Source organism: Dermacentor variabilis, chromosome 4 (assembly GCF_050947875.1).
Source record: "Dermacentor variabilis isolate Ectoservices chromosome 4, ASM5094787v1, whole genome shotgun sequence".
Taxonomy (NCBI): domain Eukaryota; kingdom Metazoa; phylum Arthropoda; class Arachnida; order Ixodida; family Ixodidae; genus Dermacentor; species Dermacentor variabilis.
Window position 1 is genome coordinate 78,000,243 of NC_134571.1, and position 14,496 is coordinate 78,014,738.

The following is a 14,496-nucleotide window of genomic DNA, read 5'->3' on the forward strand; positions in this document are numbered from 1 at the left end:
CAATTGTTTTGTTTTCCCCTTGACCGGCGAAAACAAATGCTGTCCTATTCAGAAGTATAATTTTTAGATGCTGAGGTAAGGCTATATAAACCAACATACTAAAGCAAGGTATATTTTGTTATTTTTCGTTACAAACACATAATTTTGGTTATCAAGTTACATCACCCTCCTCTTTTTGCCAAACTAAATAAGGCAATTATAAGTATTGAGCGATTGCTTACAAGAAGAGCAAATGATTCAAATGTAAAAGATTTTGACGAACGCGCCGTGGGTGAAAGTAGAAAATGGTCATTAGAAAAAGAAAGTTCCAGAACTATGTATGAAGACGAGCTTTCTGGTTCTTTTTTTTTGTTTGTTTTAACACCATTGCAACACCATCTGGATAGTGTTGCAAAAAACCGGGTGAGGCACGCCCAAGGCGCGCCGCTTCTACAAACATAGATCTGAAACAGCACCTAGAAAAGGAGCCTGTGTGTTGAGTTTCTGCGTAACAAATCTACATGTTTTCTCGTATATTCCAAGTACAATCCGACGCGATCGTGTCTGTAGGTTGTGCGTAAGTCGTTACACTTTGCAATTTTTCTCATGCATGTTACATTGAGAAATTCAATTAGTTCAGTAACACCCATGCGCCGCGCGGAAGGCCTGCGTGGACTGGAATGCGTGGTTCGGGAGGATTTTTCTCACACGGACTTCGCCACCGGCGATTTTCTGCGACACCGGGCGCTTACCGTTATCGCGTGAAAATACGAGGACACCCAAGCTCTTTCTGTGAGTCGTGAATGCGCAGGCGTTAACGTCCAATCGAACGCCGCTGAGTGATCCTCCGAGTTTCGCGCTGCGTGTAATGTGCATTAGAGGGGCACGCGCTGTACGAGCCAGCATGAAGCCCGGTGCCAACGCCGCATGCCACCGACGTGGCGACGCCCATCGGGCGACTCCCGGCGGCGATGCCCTCAAGCAACACCTGGCGCGCTACAGGCGCAACTGGTGTTCCCTGTCGCCCGCTCTGTCCCGTCGAGGCCCGGTAGTGACGTGGCGTCGCAGCCAATGGCAATATAGGTGCCGTTTCGCTGCTTCTACAGACGCCGCCGTCTTTCTCGCTCAACGACCATTTGACGCCTTTCGCATCAAAATGGGGTAAACTGCACAAACGCTTAGCGTCCTGGATTCATAGCGGGAAAAAAAAGGTATGCATTCGATGGTTGTACGAAAAGTAGATAAAGAGCGGATTGGGGAAATCATAGGAGACAGATAACTGCGGATCGTATTTATTCATTCATACATACATACATACATACATACATACATACATACATACATACATACATACATACATACATACATACATACATACATACATACATACATACATACATACATACATACATCTACATACAAGACTAGCAAGAACACTTTTTTTTTGTAGTTCACAGCCCTTACAAGGCTAACGGAAGAGCAATGAATTAAAGTCAAGAACAAAGAAAGATATATAGAATTATTGCTATACGAGGGGCAATAAGCACGCCATTATCAAATCAACTCCCTCCGGATCGATATCTCAGTCGTACCGGGGGACATAATTGTTGGCGTTGGTGTGCATTTATATACAGAAACGTCCACAGATGCACGAAATCATAAGGAAGGAAGAACTTAAGAGCGGCGTTTTCTTGTTTTTATTTCTTCGGTACTACGATGCTTTCAAGGCCACTTCCTGACAGTTGGCCCAGGCTATTCACTGTTTTATATTTAGTTTGACACATTTATTACCTATTGAAATCGTTTTGATAACATAGATACAGCTGTATACTCGACGGTTTCAATTGCATGGCTTGATAACACATTACTCTCTCACACAAGAATTTCACAGAAAAAGAAAGCCATAAGTAGGCCACATGCAATCCAAAATCGCTTTGATTGGCTTCCCGCTAGCCGTTCTCTCGGAGAACATGAAATTGCACGAAGGCACTTAGTATTATGATCAGGCAACGAAGCGCTAATTTCCTTTCTAATTGGGGCATACGAGTGATTTCAAATCTCATTAAGCTGCTCCAAGCGCCTCAGAGCCGTTTCGGGTTGAAGAAAGTAACAAATGCTTTCATTCATTTAGGCGAAATTCTCTAGTCAAGCGTGTTCTGCAGCTGATTCTGTTTATCTACATAAAAATAAAATACCGTACAAACAAGAAGACTTCCCCACAGAGGGCAAGCACTCAAATAAGCAAGAGCACGTAAAAGCACCCAAATACGCATCTGTTTCTCCGAAGCCCGCTCAAAGTTTTTGAGGTACTTGCGCAAACGGGCGGTTCTTGCAACACGCGAGCGCATGCTGGCGACGTCAGGCAGCGTGTCTACGTTGTCATCTTGTCAAGGTATACTACGCATTTGTCCGTGTCAGAAAGTGGCCGCAATTTGGCTACACTGTCTCATGTAATGACGACGCCCGGCGTTCTTGAAACTGCAGCGCTGAGTAAACAGCCCTGCTGTCGTCTTTCTCTCTAATATTTATCCGCGTTGTTTTCGCCAACACAGTTCGTGTCCATAAATTTTCCGTTTTCTTGGTGCTTACTAAGGCGCTGATTTCTTGCGATAAGCTGTCCAGATATTCTATCTGAATCGCAGCCACCAATCGGTGAAGAACCTTTCTCTGTAACCTTCGCGCTTGTAGCACCACTTTCGAGAAGTATGGGCTGAAAACGTGCGGCAAAATTATTTCCTGCTTTCGTACAAACTTTTTGTGCACTGAATTGCTTCCACATTACGAATACGTATTACGTGGGACAACGATGCATTTGCCGAGAGCGATAACTCAATACTTCTGCGATGCACAGTTTCTAGCAAGAGGTTCGGCTTTGAACGCCGGATGACTTCAAGTTTGCGATTACAAAATGTCCCTAATAAGATTAACAAGAACAACAAAAAATAACTCTTCCTTTTGACGATTTATGCGGAAGTTCCGGTGGCCGTCACAGCTATGAAAATTGGCCAGAAAAACTTTATCACTTTGTCTCGACTCATGTATTTTTAATATTCTCACTTACCAGTGGAAGGAAAACGAAGAATTCGCACATTTAAGTTCACTGACTTCGCCATTTTGTGTAAAGTATGGAATCGCTAACTAATTGAATCTTGTAATTGTTAACCGCCGCAGTGGCTTAGCGGCTCGAAGCACAGGGACACTGAAAAATGAAAATCAGTTTTGCGGAAGTCCGCAAAGTGGACGAAGAATCGTGAAAGGCAAGCGTTTTCATCCACCCGGAAGTAGCCGAGCCTGCAAAGGAAACCCCCAATGTGGGTTGCCCACGAAAAGAAACGCATTTCGGAGAGCCTCTCTGAAACCCTTTCTGAGACCCTTGCAGAGACCCTTTCTGATTCCTCTTCTTGAAGACCCGCCGAGGCTTCTCTTGCAGCTTCTTGCTGAAGTCGGGTAGGGGACAATATTTCCTTTCATGAGCCTTCCTCCGCATTAAGTGTTTCGGCAGAACTGATTTGCCGAAAGTTTGGTTAGAATTAAATAGATCCTTAATTGTGTAATACTTTTGCTACGGCTACGACTTTTTATATTTATTTATCTATTTCTTTTTGCAGTTTCTCCAATACCGGTAGATCATTGGGTTAAATGTTTCAAAGGAACAGACTGGACGAGAGACACGTCGTAAAGGGGAGCTTCGGATAAATCTGAACCACCAGGGATTATTTCAATCCCATAAATTATAAATTCATAAATCTAAATAAACAAGCGTTTTCTGCATTCCGGCCCAATAGAAATGAGGCCGCCGAAGTCGGTAACCGAATCTTCTTCAACAGCATACCGCCATAGACGCTGAGTCACCGCGGCGAGAAAAAGTTTGATTAGAGGCTCTCTATACGCTTTTTATATGTATCATGTCTCCCACGTAATTTGCGTCACAGTCTAAAAAAGATATGCGAGTGAGGCATAGCTGGACCGATCCAAAGTAATGTTGTTTGCCGTCGCTTGACGCAAGTCAGAATATTTTTGTTTTTCGCCCGATTATATTGTTACATATTATTAATTAATGAATTCCTAAAATTTCCAGCACAAGTGTCAATAAGAAAGTCGTAGACAGTGCTGGAAAATTCCCCGATCCAGCGTTATGTTGCTCAATACGTGCTACCTATATTTTTTTTTACAAGTCTGAAAGAAAGCTCGCGAAACACGAGAAAGCGCCCCGAGACTAGCCTTCCTGCACTCCAACACCTGTTGGGCGACCGTGTGCCGGATCTGGAATAATTTGTCAGAGTAGTCATCAACCATCCCATTGACACTTGCTCTGAATGTAGTATATGGGAAGTTGATTAAACAATACTAACAAATATGTATCTAGGTAAAAAACAAAAAAAAAGATTGCCTGACTTTCTCCACGCGACGGCTAACAACATTACCTTGGTTCTGTCCATCTACGTGGCATGTGATATTTTCAAACCTTGGCACTACTTACGTGACACATGGGTACATAAAAAGGCTACACAGGCAGTCTGTGAACTTATGGCCCAACACTTTTGGTGAGTGAATGTTCAGACTTTTTAAAAGCAGCCTATATAGGGGTTAGTGAATTGCAGTTGAACCCAATAAATAAAATAAAACATAATTTATGGTGTGCGTGTGTCATGTTTCTTTGCCGCGCCCTTGTTTATCGCGCTATTTTTGTCATTATGGCCTTGTCGTCGTAGCCACTGTGCTATATCGCCGCGTAGGCAGTGACGCAAAAGGGAGAAAATAGCGCTAACATCTTGAGTTGAGAATCGTTTCACTGGGACGAACTGCTCCTTTGAATGTCAAGTATTGACAAGCGTGCGCATTTGGGCTGGTTAGCTTATGACTTGAGCGGAAACAGCTCAAAATTAACTAGGCTGACGATATAGAGAGACCGCGGCACGTACTTGTTATTAGTTAGCGCCGTTGTCTGTTTCTTTTTCCTCACGTCCTGTTATTCCCGCTGTTCCCGATAAAAATTGAAATTCCAATGATAGCGACCGAGACCTCTCGTCGAATATAATATTAGGTGTCAAATAGGTCTGACATATACGGATGTTTCACCGTTTCGTCCATGGTAATCTCTACTGCTCTCGCATGCATACGAGAAAGTAAGTTCTGCTCCATCTGCGACGCTCACGCAATCTGAGCAGACGCTCCTTTGATTGAGAATTGGCGCCAACATTACAAAAATTTGGGTTCCTGCAGGGGCGTCTCACGAGCTACGTTTTGATAACAGTGATTATCAGTCGTGTACGAAAATCAGCAAAAAAAAGTCAAAGAATGACGCGTGGCAATATGCTTAAGCCGCTGTAGAAGTCTCAACGATGTCATGGCAGTCTGTCTGAACGTGTTCTCTTTTTTTTTTGAAATTTATAGAATGACTATAGACTTCATAAGCGACTTCGTTCATAATACGTAGCTCCTAAGGACATGCGTTCTTACACGAGGTTTTTTACACGATTGTGCAAAACTTTTCGTCATTTGGCACACTTCACTCGCTAATTTCCCCTTGTCGGCGATGAGTCCTCGAATCTTTTCTTGCGAGTCGCTATCGCGGATGGGTAGCCACCATATCTTCTACAGCGTCTTGACAACCAACGGCGGCTTTAGGAAGTGCTTCTACAGATGGAAAGATTGCGAAAGAGTTTTCTTGCTATGTCAGCAAGAGCATCTAGATGGGGAAAAAAGGTTATCTGGCAAAAGGCGCACAGAGCATCGGAAAACCAAGCTTCAGTAAGAGCGACTACTTAAGGCATCTTTTGGGCGCAGATAAGATCGTGCTTTCAGAAATGCGATGCCGGCATAAGTGCTCTTCTAGCGTCTGTTAGCAGCTGTATATGTACTTTATATTTGAAGTCGGCGCACTCCCGAAGATAGCGGCAGCCATTTATTTTAGATTAGGAACTTCGCTTCCCCTTTCTGACTGTTAATGGCTGATTCCAATCGCTACTCATTCCGCTTCTCGGCGTATCGGGCGAAATGTGTTCATTATTTCTCGCAAGGCTCTGTTTCAATATTTGTGTTGCGTTTGACAAACGTTCATGACAGTTAAAAACTAATTGGCCCCGCGGCAATCTTCAATTTTCAGTTGCGCTTCTTTGTGACTATGTTCATTACCGTATATATTTTGAACAAGCTCTGGGGCACTTGTGTATGAACTTCTGCTATAACTTAGCGATAAACTCGTCAGTCTCTTCCATTAACAGTTGTTTTTTTTTCTAAGAATAAGCGATTTCATTGGTTTTCTTGAGCTCTTTGAATGTTTATATTTTTTTTGGTTTAAGCATCGTGTAATCTCTTTCACTTCAATAGCGGATTCCCCTGCACAGTTTCGCCGAATATAACTTTCCCCGTCTTGCTATACTTGCTGCAATTTATGCGAATTTAACATAACAATTAAAGGAATTACGAATGACAAAATACCGACAAGAAAATGACAAAATCAGGCAATAAAAAGACTGAGAAGAAAGAAGTCGCAAGTTCGCCCTAAAGGCGAAGCATTGATTACGATGGGAAATAATGGACCGCTAGCTGTACGAAGTAAGGATAGCAGTTTTATCGGCCATATAAGCTTGTGAACACAGGCATACTAACTAGATTGACAAGTATGAAACTAGATGGCAAATCACGCGTGCACAAGCAAACATAAAGACATCCCACTCGACGACCGCGGACGCTCGCTGTCGAAACGCTGGAGCGAGGAAGCGCGGCAGCAGCAGCGAGGGAATTGACATTCATGCTGCGTCTCGCATCAACGCGAAATCTGTCGCTTCCCTGTTTTTTCTTACTCTTTTTCTTTTCCTCTCATTGCACTTTGTTATTCAGATCAAGCGCCCAAGCTCAAGTCAACCTTTGAAGAAACGACAGTACGCCCGGGAAAACCTGTGTCACTGCGCTGCGTTGCATCTGGGGACCCTCCTCCTCGCATCACGTGGTTGCTGGATGGCGTGTGGCCCATCGATTCCCGACATGGCCGTGTTCGTGTTCGAACGACGGGTGCGGACGCTAGTTCCGGCATCAGCGGAGCTGAGGTGTCCAGCACGCTGTCCATCTCGTCGACTGAGGTCCAAGATGGCGGATCGTACTCGTGCGAGGCGTCCAACTATGCCGGCGTGGCTTCGCACTCGGCTCGCATCAACGTGTACGGCTCCGTTTACGTGCGAGCGCTCGGAAATCTGTCGGCGCTGGCAGCAGGTACCTTCTCGGTACAGTGTCCGTTTGGCGGTTACCCCTTTGGACACGTCTACTGGGAGAAAGGTAAGCGTGTGTCGAATGTGCTGTTAAGAGAAAGATAAAGTTATAGTCGGTATAACCTCTTCACTGTTGTTGCACGAATGTCTCTTCGAGCAAAAAAAAAAAAAAATCAGAACTTGCAGAAGTAAAAAAAGAATTGACCTTAAAGTAATCTTTTATATAGGTCTCCAACCTAATGTTTCAACGTTAGCTTTCAAATTCACGTGCACTAACAATAAAAACGTTATTGATGCGAAAGCATGAAATGGCCCATTGAGCGAAAATGCCGCCGTCTGTAGCAGAGAAATTGCAGCTAAATTCCCATCGGCTACAAAGTCACCTCACGAGCGCTCCTCGACGGAGTTGAGCGGGCGAAAGAGAACACCTGCTGCCGCGATAGCACGCCTGTTGTTGCGTGCGAGGAGAAGGCTCTCGCAAACCGACGCGTGCTGCGTATACATAACCCCCGCAAAGTGTAGCTGCTGGGCGCGCCTGCCGGCCTTGGTGGCCCTCTCGCACCCAGTGCAAGCGCGCGAGAGAGATGCTTGATTTCTCAGCAAAATCATCCAAATGATTTCGGTCTGCAGCCAACGAGTGATGGTGCGAGAGGGAAGTACTTGATTTCTCAGCAATATTGGGCAAATGATTCCGGTCTACAACTAACATGCTAATGTAGACACTGTAAAAGAAAGGGTAACCAGCAACAATTTAATGGCAAAACTCGATAACATACCGTGCTGCAAAGCTCAAAAACAGTACTAATAGTGCAATACTTGAGGAGGGTGGTGATGGTGTTGCAGCAGGCGGGGTTAGACTGGGATGCATAGCAGGCAGTTGTTCCGCCTGAACCTCCTGTGAGTTGAACTCGAGTAACCCTCAGCGGCGTTAAGTTGGACATTAATGTTTTTGCATTCACAACTCATAAGAAGTGCTTAAGTATACTCGGAGTTTTCTTTCTTTATTTTATCGATAAAGTAACTTTTGTATGGACTTTACACCGACAGTTAGAACTCGCCAGTTGAGTTTAGGAAAGAAAAAAGTTATTCCATGCTATTGTACCTAAATAAGAAATTCTGTGCAAAGAACTACGGTGTTTACCATCTTAAGAAGCGCAAATCTCGTTATGTTCACAACAAAAAGAATTAACATTAAAATTTGCCGCTTGGACGGCAACGTTTCAAACGAGGCAGCTCAAAACGAAACGGCGTTGTTCTCAATAACTCTGGTTAATTTTATCCCATAATGCGCGGGGAAGAAATCAAGCAAATCCTATGTTAATGTTTTTTTGCAATATGTTATGCATTAAAGCACGATCAAATATCCCTGCTTTCGCGTCGCTATCAGAGTGCACACCCTCTAAAGCTCTATCATTCTGAATGCGGATATTGGCAGCTGTCATGCTAACAATCATTGAGAACTCTAGAACCTCTGGAAATGCGATGCTTAAGAGCAGCTTGTTACAGAATAGAATATCTATGACCGGCAGTTATATTATAATTGAGGTGATGGTACCGTCCTGTACGCCGCTTAATTGACAGAGGTGGTAGCTTATACCCGGAAACATGAATTCACTTTCGACCTAAGTTGTTCTTACTTCCCAGCATATTTTTTCTTCCAGAATCTTAAGCAGTCTGCTTCACTGTTCTTTTTCGTCGCCCGTCGGGGGAATGCACAGATGGAAGGAGGCTCCCGCTGAACCAACGCCAGACGGTGTTCCCAAACGGGACGCTGCAGATCCAGGGCACGGATCGCGAACACGACCAGGGCGAGTACACGTGCACCGTGCATGGACCAGACTCCCAGATCGTCCACCGAACCGTCTCGCTCCACGTGCGGAGTGAGTTTCACCGAGTGGCCGAAAAAAAAAAAAGACGAGAGAGAAAAAACAACAACCTTAAGTTTGAATTGCAACTTATGAGGGAGGACCCGAAAGTGATGAGAATTGCTTGCTTTATTTCCATTATTCTTTCGAAACTTCTAAAACAATGATCGCCTTCAAAGTGTTCTCTTTGGACTTGTCCAAACCGCAATGATTTATCCCAGCGATTTATTTTTTGCTCGAAACGGCTTCTAAATAAGCAGGAAGTTAGGCTTGTCATTACATTTTTGTCAAAAACATGCTTCATGCTCAGTTCTCCTTGGACGAGAGCGTTGTGGTGGTGCAAAAGCCACTCGTCTGTGTCCTACAGATCGGGCCGTTTCATTCCAACTTCTTCACACAACCACTTGGGCCTTTCACCCTAAATATGCTTTTTTACTGTCTCACATTGCGGCACAAATTTAAAGTGAACAATGCCTTTGATTAAAAGAAGATAATAATGCAGATCCAACGCACAATTTCGTATTTATACGAAGCGAAGCTTTTGTGAAGTGGTCGGTAAATAGCTATAAAATTGCCAGTTTCATTTTTGCGTTTTCGGTGCAAAAGAAACTGGTGCACGCACATGTTTTCGCGCATCCGTGATGTGACACTGGCGTGACAATCTCAAAAAGCTCGTTTGCGTCGGCACGATAGAAGTATGCGTATGACTATGCCCCAATGGTTAGAACATGAGATTGCTTTGCCGGGAGCCGAGGTCTGACCGTACCATCCGGCGCCCAAACCAATTGTTCTTTTTTTGTCTTTTAGTGGGAGCTTCATGCAGATAATAGCGGGACAGCAGCACCCAGAAGCCACGGTCAGGAAAGCGTGGCAGGTATCACAAAGAAAGCTTCGCTGTGGTGGTTAGAAGAGAACGTGGGAGCGTTTGTGGCCACGTAGAGTGCAGCAAATCGTGCCAGCAGCGGCTGTGCTGCTGTCGGTACTTGAACCGTCCTACACGCATGGCGTGTTGGTCGAGCGCGTTGTCAAAGACGGCCCTTGTCGTCGTTCTGGAAGAAAGATGGAGCGTTGTTTGCAAGGCATGTACAAATGCTGGCACCACGTGTAAGATGTACATTGTCAACTACTATTCGCGTTGACATGGAAGGACAAAGCATATGAAACATCTACGCGCAATATACTACTCTAGGACACTAGTTCTTGTTTACATGTCTTTATTCACATTTCTTTTTCTAAAGGGCTGCGGTCCCTTGATCTGAGAAAGTATGGAGGTGAGAACAAAAGAGAGACAGTGATTACGTTACACAGCCCAAGCTTATTTTTCTTTTTGCCTCCTTGAATAGCATGTTAGAGAGCCTAAACATTGTTGAGGGAAGAAAAAGCGGCCGAAAGAAGTATGTTAACGCTCTCAAGATACAAACTTTTTTTGAATTTTTAACTAGTTTTGGAATATTTGCGCATGGATGCCCAGTCAACTGGGCACTCATTACCACTCATCTAGCATTCACTCCATCCTCTTTGCGCTGCCGCACTAACCTACGTGCATGATTTATTAAATAATTCACCCTTCTTTAACTTCACTTCTCCATTCAGAACGTGGCTGTAATGACGAATGATGAATGTCGGTTCGAAAAGCAGTTCGCGCAGGATCGATAATCTATCGAAACACTCGTCCAACTTTATAAGGCTGTCGCATAACAAAGAAGGCTGCTTAATGACAGGGTACATGAATTTTCTTATTGTTTCTCCAACCCAAGAAATAGGTTTGTTAGAAAGCTCAACAAACATGAAACGGGAAACCACAATATGGGAACAAAGCACCACCACGTCAGAGAATATTGTGTCATGCGACGAAGCGTAATATAGCAGATTCCTTCTGTTCTACCTTTCCTCGCCACGTTTTTCCTTTCACAAGACAATGTTGCCTTGTCAGCGCATAGAACTTTATAGGTACGTTATTTAAATCTGCGCTATGTTTGTTACAACCAACTGTTTCTCGTCGCTACCTAATGCTTATCTCTTGAGCGAGCATCGAAGTTGTTCTCAACAAACTGACACGACGCCTGACGCCGAGAGTACAGGAGATTCCTCATCGCAACAGCCAGCTACTGCAGTTCCATCCAAAAGCAGGCATCTAAGAAACCGCGCTAGCGGCACCTATCATCTTCATCTATTGCCTACACACTCAGCACCGTAGGCCAGCCTCTGCGATGCTTGCACTTCTCCTTCTTGCCACCATCGCTTCAATTTAAAATACCCACCTCCTCAAAAAAAAAAAAAAAAGGTACACAGCTTGATGGAGATAGGTTTTTTTCACATGCGCCATCCCATAACCAACGCAGACATCAACAGATGCTCTACAGAGGTGAGAGAATCGAAAAAGGCACAGAGCTTACACTAGCTTAGGCTATTCACCCAAGATTTTCTTGTGAGTTGTGTATGTAAACGTTCTCGGTAATGAATTAAAGGGAAATATTAAAGCAATCTAGGGAGCCGGCAAACCGTTTCACGTGGACGCTGCTTGACCAGTTGATATATGTGTAGTACGCAAGCCTAGCGGCGCGGCGCTAGTATTAAATACTCTCTTGCCTCCATAAAAACATTATCGTCGCTACTGCGCTCTTATAAGGTAAGAGAGCTCTGCTAGTTCATCTTTCCTTGCGTAATCTTGGGAACATATTCGAATTTTTTCTTTATTCTAAATGTTTCTCGGTAGAGAACGTGAAAAAACTTTACTGACGCTAATTGATTTCGCAGTACAGATGAATGCCTCAAAACTAGCGCTGGTATTTACATATTTACTAAATGAAGGCAGCTTCACTGCTGGCGGGCTTCTCTTTCCCTAATCGAAGACTATTCGTCTATTCATTATTTAAACGTTTCGATAGGTTTATTTTATTACCAGATTAACTAATTTTTGAGACTTGTCGAGCAAGCAGTACCTGCCTCTTCCAGTAGTACTATAAATAAAAGGTGAACTTGTGCTTTTTGCCACTGTGAAAAGCGACAGTATGTCAAAGGACTTATGTGTGTGACCCATAGAAGATGTCACAGGATGTATTAATTACCAGAATTGTGACCCAGCAAAAAGAAATATGAAGGAGGCACAACAAAAGCAACATATACAGGCCACAGTTCTGGTAATTGGTCCCGGACTATAACTAGCCCAGCAACGTGTTTTATTGAAACAAGAAATGTAGGTTATGCATTTGGGGAATATTTACTTGTCCCGCTTCCGAAATAAGCTACAGACGGTCACGTACACTGAGCGCAAAGTACAACGGCTTGATTACAAAACTGCTTGAGAAAGCACCAGGCGAACAGGGGACATTGACCACGCACCTCACGCCACCGAGCCTTGGTCTCTTGCTCAACTTTATCGTAGCCTCTCGACTTTGTGCCCCTGTTGCAACCCTTCACCTCTGACTCTGGATCCGTGCTTTGCGGAGCAGCTGTCGCCCGAACCTTGAGGTGCACGGTAGTGGAACGAGAGAGCTGAACTATACGCCAGATGGCGAGGCTGAGGATCCTGACAAAGGCACCAAGGGAAGTGTGTGACTCTCACGCTGTGTGTATTTCTTTTTTTGTGCTTTTCGGGGAAAAGCAGCCTCCCCATAACTCTGACTCAGCCAGCTGCGAAGTTCAGGCGATCTTAGGTGGATGGCATAACCGGCGTTAAGGGCGCCCCATGCGGAACCGATCGTTCTCACGCAGTGTGTAGCTTTCCACACAATGTTTTTTTTTAAATTGTTTTAATCCTTCGATAGCGTTTTTTATGTCTTGTTTCTGGCTGACACTTCGCGAACGTTATTCGAGAACGGTACGCAAAGAACATCAGCATGCAGCAACATTGAGGTGTTACTATAAATCAAGATACATTTAGAACCAGATAGATACATGTTACCGCACATGCCTCGTCGCAGCGGGACTGTTTATTAACCGGCTGGTGTTCTTGCAAGGACAAGGTTAGAACCACGCAGGCTTCAATAGAAGTGCACAGTTGCTTCAGGTAAAACAGGGTTAACCTTGCTTTTACAAACACAGAAATTACTCAGGGCTGCTTTTGCAGTTAGCATTTTTCAATAGTGGCCTGAAGTAAAATACTGGTGCAGAGTTGAAAGCGTCTGAACAAAAAGTCAGCAAAATTTAGACCTTCGAAATTTTTATCGATCAACCAGCTTGGGGCAGAAGAAAGAGAAAGGAGTTTAAGCATGTTCACTAACGAACAGTTCGAACGAATGTTCGAACGAATGTTGGATAGAAAACGCAACAAACACAAGTTCTACAAGAAAAAAATGCCTGCCATTAAATAGACCACTTTCTATTACTTTCAATGTCCCAGATACTGTGAAAAAAAAAAAGGAAGTTCAACGTTATCGTCGCGAGCTATGCATATTAAGCGACCCCTGAAAGAAGTATGAAGAGAAAATAAATGCAGAGGAACGGCTTTCAAAGTGTTGTTTCTCGTACTTCATTGAACAATTTAATATGATCTACAATATCTTGAGCGTATACTCGCCGAATCATTCAAAAAATTTAGGCCCTGTTTACTTTTACGTTGCAAGGGTTTAGCGTACAGCGCGTAGTAGCCGCAGAACATCAGACAAGGATAACCGCTACCTTCCAACAGTTGCTAATTGGGGGGGAAAACTGTGAGTTACATGGGTTATGAGAAACTAGTACAGCAAGGAGGCTTAAAAAGCAAAAAGACTTAAGAGGAGTGTTTAGCGCAAGCCCAACTCCGACGCGGCCTATTCAAGTACATGTAAAACGCAAAAACGTTTTTCTGAGATAACCCCTGGACCGATTTTAATGAAATTTGTTTCATTTGAGAAACAAAGTTGCATTCTAGTGATTGTTGGAAGCAGAATTTCGATTTAGGGCCTGAATTTTGTTACAAATATTTTCAACAATTCGCAAGTTTGATAAGAATAGAAGCATGAAGTTTAAAAATTTATAGGTCTGCATCAAGAACAGATATCGCGGTTCTGTGAACGGCATTCATTAGATCATTGAAAGCGGACAAATTGGATATGTCATTTTACATCTTTAGTTATTTTTTACGTTTTTACAAGGGTTCTGCAAAAGCTGTATTTCCGTGTTATTCAATTGTTTTAGATTCATGTGTAACATATCAATTTTGTCCGCTTTGTATGTACTATTAGGTGCATTTCAAAGAATTCTATTATCATTTTTTGTTGATGAGTTACAGAGTTCTAAACTTGATAGTACCGTCTTCTGAAAATTTTCTAGTGTTGCCAATTTTTAATAAAACATTGACAACCTAAATCAAAAATTCGAAACCAACAGGCACTAGATTTCAAGTTTTTCTTTTAAATGCAGCATACGTCGTCAAATTTGGTGCAGTTGTTGCCGAGAAAAACGAATTGTCCTTTTACATGTATTTAGATAGGAGCACCCATGCTAAAGCTTCCTGTTAAACA

At 43.5% G+C, this 14,496-nt stretch overlaps 1 protein-coding gene across 2 annotated transcripts in view; it reads left to right on the forward strand.

The window, feature by feature from the left end:
- LOC142579400 (cell adhesion molecule Dscam1-like) overlaps positions 1–14,496 on the forward strand; it is a 288,431-nt gene that overhangs the window by 227,976 nt on the left and 45,959 nt on the right. For both annotated transcript variants that reach the window (XM_075689539.1, XM_075689540.1), the window contains exons 8-9: positions 6,823–7,254; positions 8,906–9,067. In XM_075689539.1, the coding sequence (XP_075545654.1) occupies positions 6,823–7,254; positions 8,906–9,067 (594 nt within the window). The remainder of the gene's footprint in view (positions 1–6,822; positions 7,255–8,905; positions 9,068–14,496) is intronic.